Source organism: Apium graveolens, chromosome 11 (assembly GCF_009905375.1).
Source record: "Apium graveolens cultivar Ventura chromosome 11, ASM990537v1, whole genome shotgun sequence".
NCBI classification, from domain to species: domain Eukaryota; kingdom Viridiplantae; phylum Streptophyta; class Magnoliopsida; order Apiales; family Apiaceae; genus Apium; species Apium graveolens.
In genome coordinates, this window is record NC_133657.1 from 205,820,116 (window position 1) to 205,840,098 (window position 19,983).

General features: G+C 32.5%; 3 protein-coding genes across 10 annotated transcripts; 1 reads left to right on the forward strand and 2 right to left on the reverse strand.

Annotated features, from left to right (window-relative positions):
- Nucleotides 1–6,172: 6,172 nt before the first annotated feature.
- On the forward strand, nt 6,173–9,470 carry LOC141697061 (homeobox-leucine zipper protein HAT4-like). Of its 2 annotated transcripts, none has more exons than XM_074501254.1 (4): nt 6,173–6,637; nt 7,096–7,400; nt 7,813–7,892; nt 8,752–9,470. In XM_074501254.1, exons 1-4 carry the CDS (start codon nt 6,433–6,435, stop codon nt 9,236–9,238), a joined length of 1,077 nt encoding a protein of 358 aa, XP_074357355.1. In that variant the 5' UTR covers nt 6,173–6,432; the 3' UTR covers nt 9,239–9,470. The 2 variants fall into 2 exon arrangements, with proteins under 2 accessions (XP_074357355.1, XP_074357356.1); XM_074501255.1 differs by having other exon boundaries at nt 6,175–6,637; nt 8,767–9,468.
- A 440-nt stretch (nt 9,471–9,910) lies between these two features.
- On the reverse strand, nt 9,911–14,017 carry LOC141697062 (deSI-like protein At4g17486). Of its 5 annotated transcripts, none has more exons than XM_074501260.1 (5): nt 13,873–14,017; nt 12,862–13,125; nt 11,410–11,697; nt 11,185–11,271; nt 9,911–10,233 (listed from the first exon to the last, which is right to left on the reverse strand). In XM_074501260.1, exons 2-5 carry the CDS (start codon nt 13,010–13,012, stop codon nt 10,091–10,093), a joined length of 669 nt encoding a protein of 222 aa, XP_074357361.1. In that variant the 5' UTR covers nt 13,013–13,125; nt 13,873–14,017; the 3' UTR covers nt 9,911–10,090. The 5 variants fall into 5 exon arrangements, with proteins under 5 accessions (XP_074357361.1, XP_074357359.1, XP_074357360.1 ...); XM_074501258.1 differs by having other exon boundaries at nt 9,911–10,239; XM_074501259.1 differs by having other exon boundaries at nt 11,185–11,277.
- Nucleotides 14,018–14,462: 445 nt separating this feature from the next.
- Nucleotides 14,463–18,073, reverse strand: LOC141697563 (nudix hydrolase 8-like). 3 transcript variants are annotated; one of them, XM_074501997.1, is made up of 10 exons: nt 17,678–18,072; nt 17,542–17,604; nt 17,034–17,296; nt 16,799–16,864; nt 16,559–16,696; nt 16,239–16,316; nt 16,112–16,162; nt 15,987–16,021; nt 15,255–15,363; nt 14,463–15,038 (listed from the first exon to the last, which is right to left on the reverse strand). In XM_074501997.1, exons 3-10 carry the CDS (start codon nt 17,250–17,252, stop codon nt 14,826–14,828), a joined length of 909 nt encoding a protein of 302 aa, XP_074358098.1. In that variant the 5' UTR covers nt 17,253–17,296; nt 17,542–17,604; nt 17,678–18,072; the 3' UTR covers nt 14,463–14,825. The 3 variants fall into 3 exon arrangements, with proteins under 3 accessions (XP_074358098.1, XP_074358097.1, XP_074358099.1); XM_074501996.1 differs by lacking the exon at nt 17,542–17,604 and having other exon boundaries at nt 17,678–18,071; XM_074501998.1 differs by lacking the exon at nt 17,542–17,604 and having other exon boundaries at nt 14,904–15,059; nt 17,678–18,073.
- Nucleotides 18,074–19,983: the final 1,910 nt, after the last annotated feature.

Sequence of the window (19,983 nt, forward strand, 5' to 3'; positions counted from 1 at the left end):
ACATTAAAAATTAATGGGTCCCACCACTTCACCCACTTTTCTTTCTCTTTTTCAATATTTTATACATATTTTTTAATTCTCGTGCCCAATTCTTTTGATAACAAAATCAAAAGGACGAAGGGAGTATTCGCTTACCGATAAAAATTACTAAATGAGTAGTGAAACACCAAACAAAACTTCTTAATCACATATTTAATATTTTACTTCTCTCCCACGTGGCTTCCAATTTCTCCCCCACCCCTCTCACTTGGCCCCACACGTACCTTTGTTTCTCTATTATTAGAGGTCTTGAAATGTGTCTCAAGTTGTGGAGGGTAGTGCAAATAAATAGATGAATTCGAGTATGTTTGGATGTCTTAAAGTGATTAAGAGTGTATTTATTATTACTAGTCAATAAGTCGTGCGATGTACGGGTTAAAATCATAAAAATTCTTCCATAATTTTGTATGTAAATTATATTATTTTGTTATATTATAATTTAAATTAATAAAATTAATTTTGAAAGTGTTTGGTTCCTAAAAAAAAGATAAGAAAAAGAAGTTAAATGTCATTAGAAATTAAGCTGAATAATTTTTTATAGAGTTTGTAGTTATATTGGATACATGTTTTAATTTTTTAAATTAAATTATACTATTTATTTAAATTTTATTTTGGAAGATGTTAACATACTTTTTAGGAAAACGTTATCCAACCGGCCAAGCGAAACATGATTTCGCTTGTAATAGTATAGTACAAATTGTGAATATTAATTTATTATAATTATGTTTATATTGAGATAATAATATTGTGAATATTAATTTATTAATGAGAGAATTTTATGTTAAATAAAATTTATATAAAATCTTAATTTGTGTTTTTAGAAGATTCTAATATTTTTTTGGAAGGTGTTAAGCAACCAATTAAATTATCTTATATTTTGCTTGTAATAATATAGTTTAATAATATGGATAGATTGTTAAAAATAATTAATATTATTAAAATAATTAGTAATATGTAAATTGTTTATATATATATTTTCTTATATTATTTAAAATAAGCATCGGTTGGTTATTCGAATGCAAGAAGATTCAGAGGAGGAGTACGCTATGTTGTGATCACAATGAATTGTTTGTATGTATGTACGTCACATTTAGGGGTGTACACGGTTTGGCCAACCCGACCAATCCAAACCGAACCGACCCTATTTCGGCCGAACCAAACCGATTTTTTTCAACCCGATATATAGTTGGGTTGAAAAAATGTCAACCCGATTTAATTGGGTTGGATATGCTTTTCGATAATTTTAAACCAATCCAACCCAACCCGATTAAAATATATATGTACATGCTAATAAGTTAATCCAAAATTATGTTTAGGCCATTTACATAGATCCATATATCTCTAACTCTAAATTTAATTTATAACCTCCGTGTTCATAGTTCATTTCGTAACAACAATAGATGTTTGATTAGTGTTATATTTTTTGCATTAATGATTCATTCCAATATTTAAAGCGTAAGCAATATTATTTGTACTTTTGATGTTAAAAATTAGATGCTTAAGACTATTCAATATGGAGGATTGTAATATTGTTTTGAACTATTTTCAAGTGTTTTAAACTTTGAAACCTTATATTTTATTATAATTTTTTATATTAATTTTGTATATTTAATAAACCGATCAAACCGAACCAAACCGAAGTATACAAATTGGTTTGGGTTATAAATTTAAACGGTTTGGGTTGGGTTGAAATTTTGAAAACCCAAACTAATTGGATTGGGTTGCTAAATTCTCCCAACCCGCCCAACCCGATCCGTGTACACCCCTAGTCACATTTGTGATTTAAAAAAAATAATATTAAAATCTTAATTTGTGTTTTTAGAAGGTGGTACCATTTTTTTGGAAGGTGTTAACCAACCAACCAAATTATTATATGTTTTGATTATAATAGTATAGCATAGATTAGAGGTTCTGGGCATGGATGGTAAATTAATCCGATTCGACGAACATACAATCCAAAATTCGAAATTTTGGACATTCCGAACTCGATGTTTTGGATTTAGATTTCAACGATACCGAACCGATACCCGATCCGAAATCGGAAACCTAATACAAATCCGGTTAAAACTCGACACTTAAATAATATATTATATGTTATAATTTAGATCTAATGTGTATTTTACATATTTTTATTATATTATTCAAGTAGTAGTAGATTAATTGTCAAGTTTGTTGGTGAATTATGATTATCAAATTTTATTATTTAAGATATACTTTTCAAAAATTAAAATAAAAATAAAATAATTAATAAGTAATCAAACACATTAATAAAATAATTTTATTATTTAAGATATACTTTTCAAATATTTACAACAAAAATTCATTTGTGATAAGAATACTAAATATTACATGTCTTTTAATGTGTTTGACTACTTATTAATTATTTTATTTTAATTTTAGATAACATTCAAATGTAATTAATGGTGTCTGCATGTCTAAATAATATTAAATTTGACTATATTATTCATAATTTTGGATAGCCGAAAAATACCCGATCTAATCCGAAACCCGACGGATTTGGATAAATCGAAAATATTTGGATTTGGATTTTATACCAGATCCGAATCTGACCCGTTGTCATCCCTAGTTCTGGTTCGACTTTCGCTTATTTCCAGAATTTATTAGAGCATAGACTTATTTGTAAGATTATAAGTCATATTTGTCAAAAAAAGTGAACGAGTCCAACAGGAAAAAAGTGTAAATCAATGAATGGATAAGACACAAGTATATATATTATTTAAATTTTGTTTGTACATATATTTGATTATTATATATATGAGTTAAGTTTCACGGATTTACCATTTCATTGAAATCCTAAATTTCATATTTGTTCTATAAATAAAACATTGCATAACATATTATTATATGAATCATATTTTTTAAACATCACTATTTTAATAGAAATCTTGCAAATCTCATCCATTCCATAAGTGAAATATTGCAAAATATATTATGTTATGCAACGTGAATATGAATGTTCTGCAGAATAATACTCCCTCCGTCCAACTGAATTCTTTACATACTTTTTTCTCATACTTGACACGCATTTTAAGACTACTATAAAGTATAGTTCTATAATTTATTTTTAAAATTTTCTTTTTCTGTATAAAAATTTAAACATTATATTTTTATTTTAAAAAAAATATTTAAAATTATTAGGCAATTATGTTTTACGGGAGCCTTAAAATGCGTGCCGGTCCCCCGTCCCCCAATGTTAAGAATTCAGTGGGATGGGGGAGTATATTTTACAATATTTTACCTGCAAAATATATAGAATTTGCAAGAGTATTGCTAAAATAATAATATTTGCAGAACATGAATAGCAAAATAATATATTTTTGCGATGTTTTACGTAATATATAACTTGCACAAGATATACAGACTTCAGGATTTCAATGAAATAGTAGACTCCATATAACTTTACTCTATACAAATATAAATTTATATAATAATATAGTATGAATTTTTTGTCAAGAAAAATATAGTATGATTGAAATAAATAAAATATATAAAATTTGACTTTTAGAAAGGGATAAATTTAATCGAAAAAAGAGAAAGTCCCTGATTTATCTCTCTCCCTGATTTATATAATCATATGCTTGTTGGACCATAATATTCATATATGCAACATCTCTCCGTCTTCCGAAAAAATGACAAAAAAAATTGAATTAAAAAAAATTAACAAAAATAATTATTCAGAAAAAATGGTTAATTTTAACCCATTGAATACTGCATTATTAACTAGATATCCCAATTTGTATAAATACTCCACTGATAATTGGGTATTTATACGATACCCCACTAAAGTTGAGTATCTCAAATAAAATAAATACTCCACCGGACAGTCCAATATCCTATTGGATAAAAATAGACTAAATTTATTTTTCATCCCATCTTCCCCTATGCTCGCCTTTATTCCTACATGCATCTCAAACTTTATTTTATACTTGTTGACACATGCACGAAACGAATGCATGCACAGTTGTGTTTTTATTATTTAAATTTTAATATTTACGCACATATTTGTATTTTCTTTTCATAATTAAACATATATATATATATATGCTATCTTAATAGAAACCAATTTTAAAATAAAAATTAGAAACCAAATATTTTTTTTAAAATTACTTCGAAATATAACATATATAATATGCAAATCGATCGTTGAGAGATGTAGAAAAATACAGTGAAATCGGATTTTAAAAAAAGTTACGGTTTGACGGGAAAAGTCAAATTAAAAACGGAGGGGAAAAACTGAAATTGGGTATGAGATGGTGCAGAGTAGTTGGGTGAGGTGCTTTTAGGGAGGCCATTTGATTAAATTGATTAGTTCTAAATTTCTATTTTAAATTTGGTTAGTATTTGATCATTCCCTTATATATACATATCTTACAAATTAATATTCATTGTAATAAATCAGTAACTGATAATTGAATACAAAATTCAGAACGAGAGTGAGCGAGAATTGAAATTCAAGACAACAATGGATAAAATATAATTGGTTGCATTCAAAGGGCCGATGAATTTGTTTGAGAATCTTGATATTCTCGTGGGATATGGGGTTTGAAAAGATTTGCCATTATATAGGACCTAGATAGATGTAGATGGTGTGTAAAGCTAGTGTCTTTGTTTTGTTCCTTTGCGAACATCTCATCTCCGTCCAATCTTTACTATGCTTTGTCCTCAACTTAATATGACCGACTTGTCTGCACTGCAACGAAAACGGTCAAAAGCGACCAATTTAAAAATGACCGTTAATTATTAATTAAAAATGAGTGTTATCGAACAAAATCAATCAAATCCGATGATTGGAAATATAGATCCGATGATTGGAAATATAGTCAAAAATGATCATTTAGTAAATTATAAATATATTTCCAACCAAATATAACCGAGCGATCAGTTGAAAATGATATCAAAATCGAGCAGCTCTCGGATTGTTATTCAAATAGGGGGGCCATATCGTGAACAATGTGTCACGTAACATACCATGTCACCCACAAAATCAATTTTTGTAAGGGCAGGAGTAGATCCATCAATTCGTTCATGTCGTTTACCGAAAGACTAAACACAAAATCGGTCATTTAGGCCACGTACCTCCATTTTCGTGTCTTGTCATATAAAATTGAATATTAATATAAATTTTATTAGATAAATAAATAAATATAAATGTTGAATTTTTAGGTAAAAATTTACAAAATTCATGAAATGTGTACATTTATATCATTTATACTTATAATATTATAAAAATATGCAGTGTTTTAAAATTATTTATTATAAATATACATATTTATATTTACATTTACATTTATTTATTATAAATATACATATTTATAGTAAATAATAATAATTACTTATAAATATATTTATTGCGTGTAACTCATGTCGTGTATCCATACAGTAAACACAAAACTGACATTACATCTCAATCGTGTATTTAGTGTTCGTGTGATTTTTCTGTCAAAACAAAAATTCGTACTCCCTCTGTTTTCTTTTACATAACGTTTGACTTTTATGCACACACTTCTAAGTGTTTTGACTACGTAGTTAAAATAATAACTTTTAAAATTTTCTTTTTGTGAATAAAAATATATAACTAAAACTTTAATTCAGAAAAAAAAAAAATTAAAAATTATTATTTCGACTGGTAAAGAGACCTACTACAACGTTAACCAACAGATAGTTAGTTAGTTTTGACCCATTTTTACTAATATTTTTAAGAAAATTGATACACACCGAACGATTGTATATAAATTATTTGTGTGAAATTTTTTCGTAAATAATTAAAAAATTCTAAAGTTAAAAAATTAAGTGATGTTAGACTGACGTTATATCCCTACGTTCATATCAATTTTGGATATTAAATTTATTGTTCTCGGAAATATTTTACACGATGTTTACGATCATTGCTTGTCACGACCAGATCCCATACAATTAACCGGTTATATTTAGTTGAAATTAAGTTTATTTACAACCAATTTTTTGACAATGATTTACTAAACAATCCGTTCTTCGATAGAAATAAATATTTCGTAAAAATAAAGCTACTATACCCAACCTAAGTAAAAGAAATAAAATAAAGAACATGATAGAAGCACAAGTACAAAACGAAGGGGGCAAAGTGCTATATATGATTGAGATATTTGGCAACCCCTCTACTACCCACACGGCCACACTCACCCCTTGTCGCTTCCAAAGAGATTTAGTCGTCTTCTAGTAAGCACTTAAACCTCATCTCTCCCTCTCTCTCTCGCCCTCCCTCTCTCTCTCTCGTCCTCTCTCTCTCCCTCTCTCTCTCGTCCTCTCTCTCTCTCTCCATAAAAATCTCTCTCCAACCTCTGCAAGACTGCAACCCATAGTTGCAACATGTGAGCTGTACTAGTTAAGTAAAGCATGATGATACAACAAAGTGAAGAGTTTGGTTTGAGTCTAAGCTTGAGCTTTCCGGGCTCATCCGATCATGAACACAAACTTGCAAACACTAACAATATTTGTAATCAAACTGCTAATCTTTCATCATCACAGGAGCTGAATCTAAAGCCTTCTTCAGCCACTAATCATCTTCCCAAAATCAGCACTTTGCCATCTCATTCATCAGGTATACTTTTGCAAATTATCGTTTTATAACTTGCATGCTATGTCAATAAATTATTGAACTACCACCGATATGCGACATTTTTTTTCTTCTAATTGATTACACACGCACACGTCAGGTTTCGAACACCTGACCTCCCGTAAAGGGTATAAGAGCTCAATCAGTATACAAATACTTCGTTGACAAACTAGACCTCCCGTAAGGGGTACAAGAGCTCAACCACAGCACCAACACTTCATTGACCACGTGACATATTTTTTTAGTAGCAAGAGATGCCATTATTTTTTATCGTACCTATTTGCTTATAAGCTAATAGAGTAATATCCGTTGAATTACTAGCAAACAATTCCCTAATAATTCTCTGGATTGAGCCAGAATCGAACCCTGAACCTGTAAAATAGAGCATAAAAATGCTCGATTCCCACAATATTTAACGAGAAACGTAACCAATATCTATATAGGTCCGAAAGTGGAGACATGCAGGGTGGATAGAAGACGGTCATTGACAGGAATAGACGTGAACAGGTCACCGACAGGGGACGTGGAAGACGAACTTGTCGTGTCGCCCCCCAACAGCACGCTGTCAAGTCTGAGCGGGAACAAAAGGAGTCTGATCCGAGAGGTAGCCAATGGAGAGGATGTTATGGAATTTTCCAGAAGTGAGGACCATGAAAATGGCGATAATTGTGGAAAAAAGTTGAGGCTTTCGAAAGACCAGGCTGTTATCCTTGAGGAGAGCTTCAAAGAACACAGTACTCTGAACCCTGTAAGTTGTAACTTCCTTCTGTACTTCAAATTAATTGATAACAATTAAGCCTTTCTCATTCTATTGTTTATTAAGGCGCGACGGGTTCTTGATTCATTTTATTGTTGAAATTACAGTTCTTTTAACAAGGAGAATCAGATATTACATTGACAATTATATGCCTAATCGCTGTAGTTAAAATGTACTCTACCTCCGTCCCACTGAGATGTTTACGTTCACTGTTTGCACGTATTTCGAGACTTCTATAAAGTATAGTTTCATAATGTTTTTTTAATTTTTTTTTGAATAAAAGTTTAAACATAAAACTTTTATTCAGAAAAAATATATATTATGAAATTATAATTTAAACGAGACTAGACAGTAAATTAACAGTGGTAAATTTAGTAACCGGTCCGGTGCGTTTTGTTTGCAGAAGCAAAAGATTGATTTGGGGAAGAGACTGGGTTTGGGACCTCGACAAGTGGAGGTCTGGTTTCAGAACAGAAGGGCAAGGTGAGGTAGTTCTTTTTATCATTTTAATGGTCACAACTTATGTTTTGCAATTAGATTGCTATATTTAGTTTGGATAAATGGGAGAACATCATCTTTTGGCCTGAAAGGATTTATGCTTCACCTTTCATGTGCTGCAGTGACAATTCTCGTGCGATTTTTCTTGTCGCGTATAGGATTTTGCGTAATTGATAGAGTATAGGTTTAAATCGAGTCACGTGAGTGACAGTGCAAGTAGTTGAGAAAGATCGAGGTTCCTGACGTATAAAAGCCGCTTTTCGTGGTTGGACTCTAGTTCGTTTTTTATTTGTAGTAGTCAAGAAAGTCTACGTTTGTAACGTATAATGGCCCCCTTTTTGTGGTTGGACATTGGCTCGATTAGTACTGACAAGAATCGTAAATTAAATTTTTTTTTTAAAATGTTCGTTTTTGGAAATTGTTAAATACATAATATATGCATATTTAAATGGTTCGGTTGCATTTATTATGATGCAAAATGCTATTATTTGATTATATATGAAGTGGTAAATTTCTCCAAGTTGCATAGGAATTGGGATATCAAGAGTGTGAATTTTGAGAAATTTTGTATTTCCATTATTACTACTTTGTTTTTAATCTTTTAAGGAACTACAAACATAAAGCACTACACTTGCAATAGAATTATTAGAATCTAAGATCTCAATGTTTCATGTTTTTTGGTTGCAAAAAGTCAAGTGCTTAAAAACAAAAAAATGTAGGCAAATCTGCAGAGGTACCTCTTAGGCAGCCTAAGTGTCTGTGAGCTAGGTAGATTTTCAATGCTCGCAACAATACTCATTTGTAAAGCATACAAGACTAATTATTTAAAAAATCGCTGTATAAGTTTTGGTATATGCAGGACAAAGTTGAAGCAAACAGCAGTTGACTGTGAGTTCCTGAAGAGATGTTGCCAGACTCTAATGGAAGAAAACAGGAAGTTGCGAAATGAGGTGCAAGAATTAAGGGCATTCAAATTGTCTCCTCAGTTCTCCGCGCAAATGATCCCCCCCACGACCCTCACCGTATGTCCTTCATGTCAGCATTTTGCTGTCCCCTCATCGGCTCCTACATCGTCAGTTTGCCCATCAACAACAAAGGCCGAGCCCCCTCAGGTCCATGCTATGAGTACTATCACCGTCGACTCCATTTCAACCTGTGTACCTCCAACAGGTCTCGATACAACATTGTCAGTTTACCCATCAACAACAAAGGCTGAGCCCCCTCCAGTCCATGCTATGAGTACTATCACCGTCGACTCCATTTCAACTGCTGTACCTCCAACAACAGGTCTCGACTGGGAAAATCGAATGGCTCGGACTCTTTTCTTATGATTTCTACCATAGATGTCGATGTTGAATTGTTCTAAGGACATTGTGGTCAGTTGTCGCGTTGGTACTAATCCAACCTGGTGTAATATGGAAGTGAACTCGTAGATTTTCAGTATCATGTTTAGATATGTCTAGTCATAAGGTGTACAAAAACTTAAGTACCTAAATTGTTCTTTACAGGTCATAAAATTTTTTTGGTGCTTTTGTACTAAAATCATCGCTTAAGAAACATCCAAGACAAATTCGTACCATACCCAACAATCCACCAACAATCCACCGCATATGGTCCAAAAGACCTCAAGTTCTTTCATTCAAATCGACATGGAATTTACAGGTATGTATGTATAGCGAAAAAACACAGCTGCAAAAGGGGCTGATAAATAATCTTCAACAGAATTTGGTGATAGCAAAAGATATAATACGACATCGAAAAAACGTAATTAAATGTTAATCAGATAAAACATTCCAGTAAACAGCTTTGGGGAACCAGAAAGTGCTGCTTACATCTCACTGGTCAGGGCTTCATATTCTGAAGTAAACCTTACAACTTATTTTCCTGTCAAATTTTTCTGCCTTCTGCCGCAGGTGGATTTTGACAGCAATTCCATTCAATAACAGCTAACAGTAAATATATATCTCGTTCCTCTATAATAACTCCAGCATAGCTACCAAAGATGATTAACTTGCAAGGTTGAGATTATACTAAATTTTTTGGCTTCCAAATAGTACGAGTAAACAACATTTACGCACTTGAATACTAGAATGATATGTTACTTCTAAAACACTCGTAAAAATACATTAGATACAAGCAGCATCCAACAGAAAGTTGATACATTGGATGGAAGAAAAAACAAATTAATGTAGCTCCTTTGCTACCCTCACTGGTTGGTCTTTCAAAAATGCCACATCACTATTTGGCAGAGTCAATAGGTGGTGATCTGAATCCTCCTCTACAGTCTCTACCGATAAAAATGATCCGCCAGAATCTGACCCATCATCTGTATCTTGATTAACAAAATTCGGAACACATTAACATAAATTCAAAAATATACAGACATCCAATTTGCGGTCTATTCTACTGGATAGCATTTCATTAACCTAGAATCTCAAAACACATGTAATGTCATGTTTTCGTTTTGTTTCTTTACTTATAATTTCATGGATTATAATCCCCAGAGTTTTGCTTTCATTTTTCATATTTAGTTTTTAATCAGAATTATATCTAAACAAGTCAGTAATGCTCAATGATACAAAATTACATTTCTTTTCCATTTCTCCTGTAATTCCCATATAAAGCTATTACGATAATCTGAGTGTGTTTACATTTCTTTTCTATTTTTCCTGTAATTCCCATACAGAACTACTCAGAGAATAAAATTGTTTGTTCTCTGTGTACCATCAGCTCATACTGAAAATTGTGCAGTGCCTAGTCCTAGGCTTATGTAGTATGTTAAGTGACAATGAATGGACTGTTTGAATTTATTTTTGGAAACATCTTGTTCCACATTAATTCCTAAACTCATAATTGTGAACTCCAATACTGAAGATTTGTATTATAAAAATATGCCGACTTCCATGTTAAAGCTAAGTTGGCAAGATAATATATACACGAGTTTTATTTCTTGGCATGATGTAATATAAAAGCCGTAAAGTGCATATTGATAGGTAAAATCAGATCAAGCACAAATTGGGTGTTTCATACACGAGCCGTTTTTTTTCCTTATTTCTGAAGATGCCTCTTTAGATAAGTTCCCTTTTATCACAAATCTTGCTGAAAACAATTTCATATTAGAGTTGGCATAATTTTCCTATTTCATATGTGAGCTCTTACGATCCACGATTGATGAAATAATAATAAAATAATCAATGACAAGGAGACCATACATTCTAATACTAGAGCTGAATTATGAACCTTAATACCAAAATTATCTAATATGAGAAGAACTAACCAGAATATACTGGATGATCAGGTAGATGTCTCACTGGCACTGCTGTGACCTGAATACTTTCTGGCAATAGACAGTTGCAGAAAGAACCTGAAACTTTTAAATATATAAGTTCAAGTAAAAAATAATGGGAGGTTGCGGGTCTAGTATAGTGGTAAAGGCAACCCTCCCCCATGACGACGGGCAAGGGAAACTTCCAAAACAAAAATACAGGTTCTACTTTGTTACCTAATCTGGCCAGCCGATTAACCCACCCTGGAATGGCCTTTCCAGTGAGACGCAAACACACTTCATTTGTAAAATGGTTGCAATTCTTCGCAATCAAATGGTATGTATCACCATGAAATTTCCCAGAGAGGTTCTCCATAAACGAACGGAACTCTGAATGTGACATATCAGTACTCCCTAAAAGTACTGAACGCCTAAATATGAAGCCTGGACAACTTTTGGGTTCCACCTCAAACACCCCACTTGATGAATATTCATGGGCTCCAAATCCATACTCTAAACCATGTACTGCTCATCAAATGAAAGACATACACAACAATATAAAAGGCAAGCATTAAGATCTGGAAAAGAACCATGTCAGAATGGCATTGTAATTCATATAATACCAACAAAAAATGGTTTGCGTAGTGTTTACTCTAACTGTCTCAACTTCAATCTAAGATTAAACATGAGACAAGAGAAACATTAGGAAGAAAAAACATAATTACAGGACACCATGCATTCACTAATGATGTTCCGTGTAACCATTAAGTTTCTACTCTTGATAAGTCACGAGTCTCATGACAAAGATGCTGAGATTGCTAGTTATCAGAAATTAATGCAAAAGTATTCACAGTAGTCAAAGTTAACCTACCTATAGGATTTAAAGAAAGGATTCTGGGAATATAAAATTGGAGATCCCATTCAAGATAAAGAAAAAGAAAGGTGAAGCCTTCTAGAAGGTGATGGTATTTTACTTTTTCCATGTATCCATGAGTACAATGGGTAAAACATGAGTTGTTTCCAGCACTAACATACATTTCATTGAAATAAAAAGAAAGTGAACACAGATTTTATCCCCAAAAACCATATTTTGACTGCATTTAACTATAGATTCTCGTCTGACTTTTCCAACAAAACAAAGTTAAAATACTTCGCATCTCCACTATTAGTCGATCTCGCATTAACATTTAAATTTGTAAAGCATTTCTCAATCTCTGTTGCAAATGTACAACCTAAGTGAAAATTAATATGACAGATCAAGAGTATCTGTATTCACAAGCCACAACTACTTACGTGAGCTTTACATTAAATCAAAAAAGCAAACCAGTATAAACTCGATGCATTTCGTGAATAAAAGCCTTCCAGGTAGTTGAGTAATATACTGAAAACAAGTAATAGAAATATGAACAAAGCTACATTAAGTACCAATTTCCGTATATTAGTCTACATGTAAGTATGTAACTACGATCATCCCAAATTCTTAATCATATGGCAGACATAATCATCCCAAAGGTATCCTTAAACAAAATACCTATCAAATCCATACATAATCTAGCACAAATGAAATATATAACGCGTAGTCAGATACTTAATTATTCCAAATATAATGGTAATCAAAACCTAGTAAAAAGAATAAAAAAGGAAAATATCGATTAGATGCAATTTTAACACTCTGAGAAAAATGTGTACCTTCGATACCGGAGTGGAAAATTCCGAGGCCAACCCAGTAAAGGTAATTGTTAATTGGAGTAAGATCATATACATTAAGATACAAAGGAGCATAATTGCTTCCTCCATTCTGTTTCTGCTCCCTAGATGAGCTGGACGGAAACAAACGCATACTGTGTATATACACACACACTTCCCTCTCCACTCCTCAACTTTCAAGAACTATATCCTTCACTAATGCAAGCTCAAAATCTTCTAAAATCACTTGGTAAAAACCCTAAACAACTGCAATTACACAACAACATGGAATAAAAATCAAAACTGTACAACATCACAACAGTTATTGAACTTGATATACTATAAATACAGAAACAAAGACATAAAATTCTCTAATTTAAAGTCAATATCTACTAGAATCACTTAACAAACCCCCGAACAACTGCAATTACACAACAAAACAGAATAAAAACCGAAACTTTACAACATCACAACTTTTATTGTACTTACATATACTACAATTACGCAAATAAAGACATAAATTTATCTAATTTAAGCTCAATATCTACTAGAATTACTTAATAAACCCCTACACAACTGCAATTACACAACAAAACAGAATAAAAACCGAAACTTTACGACATCACAACTTTTATTGAACTTACATATACTACAATTACGCAAATAAAGACATAAATTCTCTATTTTAAGCTCAATATCTACTAGAATCACTTAATAAATTCCTAAAGAACTACAATTACACAAAACCCATAATAAAAATCAAAACTTTAAAACATAAAAAACTATATAAAGACTAAATATACACACATGATATATATAATTAAGTTGAATGGTAATAAGAAGTGTAAAAATTCAAACTTTAATGAGAATTGTAGTAGATCCAAGTGAAAAACCCTAGTAGCTTTACAGAATAGTAAAGAGAATGATATGAAGTTCAAGAAATATAGATACAGAAGTATGTAAGTATAACATGAGAGAGAGAGAGAGAGAGAGAGAGAGAGAGAGAGAGCTTACATAATTGAGTTCCAATTCTTGAAGGTGTGTGATTAACAGAATGAATGCTCTGTTGTCAGGAGAGAGAGAGAGAGAGAGAGAATTATTGTAGGCATATAATTTTTGTTTTGTATAGTTTTTTTTAACAGTTGTTTTTTATAGTTAGTTAGATTTTTGTTTGATTTATTTAGTGGTCAAAAACTAAGTTTGACTCACACATTTATATTTTATTCAATTTGTGACAAAAGTAGAATAATTAGGCAGGAGTAGAATTATTTATTGCCGGAATAATTGTTTATTTAAGGAAAAAGTGTTTTAAATTTCATATTGGTAAACATCATTTTCAATATTATTAATTATAAGTAATTTTTTTTTAATTTACTAGTTTAAAAAATATTAAATTTACTCAAACATGTTCTTTATCTTCTCACCGGATATAATAGGACTTTTTCTTCTAAGGTGACTTTTAAGATCAAGGATATGATTTCCAATAAGCAACATCTAATTTCACTGTTTATTCTTTTCTCTATTACAATTTAATTTTCGAGTATCTTAAAGTGAATGTTGCGAGTCACGTCATTAAAGAATATTTTGCTGACAATCGCCTCATGTATGTGAATGCAGTGAGTCACGTCATTATATAGGCACTTTATTTTTAAAATTTTTCTTTAACAAACATTTTGATGATCAAGCGAACAATCGCTTGACGTGGACTACCGCCTATTTATAATATAAATAAATCAAGCTATGTTTCCCAGTTCAGTGAGTTACTCCCCTATTATGACGAATGAATTATGTACACAAGTAAGATCTCTGTTGAGTGTTGAATACAGGACTTGAAGACTATACATGTGAATTGTACATATGAGACCAGTTCTGGCAAAGTTTCTTGAAGCTGTAGTGTTTGTCTTGAGCAGGAAAGCACATATGTATTTTGCTTTGAGACTCCTCATCCGAGACTTCACTGAGACACTTCAGAGTGATGTGGTCTGACAGTTGGAATCTGAAGTGTCGACTATATTGTAGTACAATGAAGACATTTTCCCGTCGAATTTAGAAACTACTGGATGAACATTTAGTCCACAGTATTTCTTTCCTAGACGCGCAATGCAGATGTCAATGATCTTTTTGAACATGTTGTCACTTTGGATAAGTGGCTGTTCTCTGAACTCATCTAATGGCATCCACTGCGAAAATTAATAAAAATGCTGTTGCCTCTTGTGATGATCGATAAATAGGATGATAGTTAGCAAATTTATTGGTTCTACACTAACAAATACTGTAAATAGGTTCAATTAGCAAGGAGCGTTGATACATAGAGAGCGATAGCTCACCAGATTAATCATTCTGGCTATTGTCTACGAAACTGATCATTATATTATTGTTAAGTCAAGTTGTGTTACCTTGGCTGCTTGAACTTCAATATCATCAATTATGATTTGATTTGAAAGCGGTCTCAACATGCAGACAAAGAATAAATCTGACTTTTGGAAGGCCACATTTTGAGCATGCCTGCAATTACACTTCCATGCTTATGAGAAGTATAACAATAAGTTTCTGGGGAAGTGAAAGTTAAATGCTCTGCTTAAGGATAACAGTAACACCAAACTTGAAATCAAGGTAGGCAACGACATCTAGGAATTACTGCTTATAATAAATCTCTTTTATTTGGTAATTTTTAAGGATTAAAAGGATGTGATTAATATCCCTTCTTTCCGTATATCTGAAATTGGATCATAGCAGACTGTGGCAACTATACTTATGAACACCGCATAAACTATGACTTCAGGGAAATACGGATCAGTGGACTTTAACCAGAAATCCCCAAGGCCCTAGTAAACTATCAGACACTCAGTCAAGAAGTCATCCCCCCTGTAGTGTATTGTACATGTAAGCTATGTACTCTCTAAGCTGCTAGAAGATGTACATTTTGGACAAATTTTCCATCAGATTTATTTCTGCTACTTTTTTGTATCTTTAATATGAGTAGTTGTTTTGATTTTTTAGATATTTCTTAGGTGAATGTCACTCGATTATCCTACTACTAGTTCTCCAAAACAAGATAATAAAGTAGATAAATAATATGTTATCGATATGACTTCAGAAGGGGAAAAAAGGGGAAACTTTCTTTGTACCTGAAAGCTACAACTTCCACAAATTCAGTGTCAATCTGCGACATAGACAGGAAAAAAAGCTCGTGAATACACACTACTACAAGATAGCTGTAATGTTATCAAGGAACTATGTATGAAGTTCTTACACCAGTTTCCTCCTTAACTTCTCTTACAGCTCCGGTAAATATCTCCTCTGACTGAAATGTTAATAAAAACAGTTACAAAATCGGAACACCTGGCAACAATCATAGTGCAAAACTCAAAGAATCAAACCTCTTGAATGAAACCAGTAGGTAATTTCCACAGGCCAGTAAGTGCTGGTGCTGTGTGTTTCTCTTGCACTACAAGCACCTGAAATGGCCATCAAATATACGTTTCCAGAGATTTAATAGAAATCTTCAATTTTTATGCAATTTGGACTTGATGGATAGATTATAAGGAGGGGATTGAATTTCTAGTTTCCATATTATACTTGAAGCAGCCACCACTAAATAAAACAAACGTCCTTGTGACTTGCTAGTAAGGTGATTTGATGCAGTATATTGGGAAAACATAATTCTTTTTCCTGCAGAAAACTAGCATAGAAATCTTACCTCATTACGTTCGTTAATCACAAAACTCCCAACTCCAACTTGATGAGAAGCATTATCAGGAAGCATGCTAGGTCCTTCAGGAATCCAGTAAGTCATCATCAGATATTCTCTTTCTGCGTGATGGTACTGAAATCCTTCCTAAATAATAAAGAAGTAACCACAGTTTAAAACTCAAAATACTGCATCTACCATGTAGGTAAAAGGCCTGAAAAATCGAGTATCTTTAATTGATTTCTTTACCTTTACTGCTATCGGTACAAGCTCAGATTTTTCTAGAGGGAGCTTAAGCCAAACTCCTTTCTTTCCCTGCAATTATAAGGAAATGTAAAATCACAAACAGCGCGATGAGAATTGAGAAACCCGAAAGCAAAGTTAATTTGTTTTCATAATCCTAGCCATCAACTACATTGTGTACACATTAACATCAATAGCTCATAGGATGAAGATACTTTCAGAATAGCAAATTCAAAGTCACCTGCAACATCCACCGCGAAAGAGATGAACGAAGCACAGAAGCAAAAACACTTGGATTAGATGGTAAATTTTCGGGATTAATTACAACTCCACCATACTCATCATCTAGATAGTCAAGTACTCTTTTACTGAAATATATAGTTGGGCTTGCTCCATTATTTCCATTCATTTGAAATGAATAAGTGTCCACCATTACTTTATCATTCGAAACTGCATTCATAGTATTCCCTGAAGTGCTCAAATAAGCAGCCCTTGTAAAGTTACCTAAACATTAACAAATCAAAGAAAGCAGTATAAACAAGACAGAAGCAAATCAGCTATATTTTCATATACTAAGGTAGAACATAATTAGAAGGTAAAGTAAGGAGTGTACAACATTTTCACAACAACAGAGAATGATAAATTATAAATTATAAATAACGCAAACAAAATCAAATTCAAAACTAAAAAAAAGATCATGTTAGAGACATATGATCCAATTAAGCCATAGTCGAGATAAGTAACTTAACATGGTATCAGAGCGAGGCCATCCTCGAGAGCAAGTAACTTAACATGGTATCAGAGCGAGTGTCCTGAGCTTATAACTTAACAGATCATGAGCCTTTCTTTACAATTTTCACAAAATCAACAGAATATAGCATTTACCTTTGCAAGAACAGAGGTGTGGTGAGAGTTTCTGACTAGCTATGTGACTGGAGTTGAAGAAAGGCCTAGACAAAGATTTTGAAACACACAGTTTCAACTCCATTTTCCAAAACCTATCAAGAATCTTGTCCTGACTGCCAAATCTCACCACAAATATAGAATCAAATAAGATACCTAAGCATATATAAGCCCCAGAATATAATATTAGAAGATTATCCAAGTTACATAAACATGTAATGTAAAGATTAACTAAAGATTTATCACAAAGATAATTATAATTAATTGTTATTAAGAAAACAGGAAAATATTAGTGGGTATATGTCGGGAGTTGCATTGTTGGATTGATATGAGTGTTTTATTTTAATGCATGGGTGGGGCAAAATAATACTATAGTAGTAACAGCTTGTGCATATAAATGAATATAAAATAATATCTAGTGGGTTTTTGGTTAAAAGAAGGAAGATTTCGTGGACAGCATAATAGCATGTGATTTCCATATATCTGGCTGAGAAATGAGAGCCTATCAAAATATGAGTTACTGTAGTAACACTTTGGGCGGAAATTGGGACGTAAACGAGTCAAATCGATCGTGAGCTACTCGAGTTCTGTTCGTAAAATATTAGAATTCGAGTCGGTAACAATCAAGCCGAACTCGAGCTTTTCAAATTATTTACCAAGCCGAGTTTGATCTTCAAATTACTCGACTCGTAAGGTTCGCGAGCCTTATCGAGCTTCTATTATTTTTATTTTTTTATTATAAATATATTTTTATATAAATATTTAGTATTTTATTTATATTATATATTTAATCGAATCGAACTCGAGCCAAACCTATCATATTTCGAGCTTTTGTTAATATTTGATAAATTCTCTTCGAACTTTCTAGCCGAATTCGAGCCTAACGAACTTTTACGACCGAGTTTCGAGTTTGAAATTAAAGCCTCGATCATACTAGAGATCGAACCCAAAATTTTTTAATCAAGCTTGAGCCTGACATGTTCAACTCGGTTCGGCTCGATTACATTCCTAGACGGAACAATGAGGCTAATCTAGACTCAATCCCGGACTAAACTTACAATTTTAGCAATTTTTTTTTTAATAAAATGAAGACTTTTAGATTACATGATAATCAAGCTCATGACTGTGCTCAACTGTTGTTCTTTCAATGTGCAAGATTTGAACCCACACGACCTAATATTAGGTACTTGTAATTACTTTTTCCCTCAAGAAATAGTGCGTCTCGTTCGTTTATATACAAAATAATTAAACGTACAAACAACGAACAAGTGACATGCATTTCAGAAGCAAGTAACTTATTGTACTGCATTACTATTCAATGGTTTCGTAAGTTAAGATCATTTGTTTCTGAACCCAAAGTCGCCTTGTAAATGTATCGTTTTCTTTTACTATACTTAATAATAAAGAGTTGTGTTATACGTATAAAAAAATTATAAAAAATTGTTACAAAATGACGGGGCAGATGTTATGTGATAATATGAAATAAGCATAACGGAAATGTGGTGGGCCTATAACTCACAGATCCCATGATCGAAGCCTTGTTCTGATACCAACCGTAACGGCCCGATGTTTCGGACTATTAAATTGAATTTTTATTTTAATTTTGATTTAGATTTAATAGTCCGAAACGTCGGGCTGAATCTTTCTAACATATATTGTGCTGCAACAATTATTTGCTCTTGACCGGACCCAAACTCACTGAAATAGAATGATAGGAGTTGATTAGGTCAAATGTTGAGAATGACCTGTGACCCAATTTTATAGATTGAGCCAGCGGAAGGTCTACAAAAATGGAAGCCGATCGATTAATAATGGAAATTACTGATAAATCATGATAACTTAAAATTGGTTTATGGGGTTGGACAAGTGAGGCGAGAATCATGCTAATTGGATGATAAGTACATCATGCATGTTTGTTTAATATAAAGCACTAATCTAATACTCAATCAACTTACTTGATTCTCTCCGTGCACACATTGTTCAGTGAGTAGGAAAGCATGGTTACAAATGTGATTACAACTCCTAGAAATGTCAGAGTTCCCGAAAACGTTCCCGAAAACGTTCTCCAAAACGTTCCTCACCTCTGCTCATTATCCATGAGAGTGTGTTTGGCCCTGCAATCCAACTAATTCGTACTTGATTCCAAATTTATATTTGGATTTTTTAATTAATCTCTTGATGAAATTGCAGATAGAAGAAACTAGCAAGACAAGTAGACAAACATGATTTTATTATTGATATTTAGGGGTCGTTTGGTTCGAGAAGTGGTATGGGGTTGAAATCAGGAA

Coding starts and splice junctions, on each gene's coding strand:
- LOC141697062 (XM_074501256.1), bottom strand. CDS start 13,012: ATGCGTTTGTTTCCGTCCAGCTCATCTAGGGAGCAGAAACAGAATGGA. Junction 11,698..12,861: donor TTTCCACTCCGGTATCGAAG/GTACACATTTTT, acceptor TTTGATGAGCAG/TACATGGTTTAGAGTATGGA. Junction 10,240..11,184: donor TGATCATCCAGTATATTCTG/GTTAGTTCTTCT, acceptor TTGTTAATCAAG/ATACAGATGATGGGTCAGAT.
- LOC141697563 (XM_074501996.1), bottom strand. CDS start 17,780: ATGGAGTTGAAACTGTGTGTTTCAAAATCTTTGTCTAGGCCTTTCTTC. Junction 16,697..16,798: donor TTGTACCGATAGCAGTAAAG/GTAAAGAAATCA, acceptor TTTATTATTTAG/GAAGGATTTCAGTACCATCA. Junction 15,039..15,254: donor TTGAAGTTCAAGCAGCCAAG/GTAACACAACTT, acceptor TAATTTTCGCAG/TGGATGCCATTAGATGAGTT.
- LOC141697061 (XM_074501254.1), top strand. CDS start 6,433: ATGATGATACAACAAAGTGAAGAGTTTGGTTTGAGTCTAAGCTTGAGC. Junction 6,638..7,095: donor TTTGCCATCTCATTCATCAG/GTATACTTTTGC, acceptor ATATCTATATAG/GTCCGAAAGTGGAGACATGC. Junction 7,893..8,751: donor TTTCAGAACAGAAGGGCAAG/GTGAGGTAGTTC, acceptor TCGCTGTATAAG/TTTTGGTATATGCAGGACAA.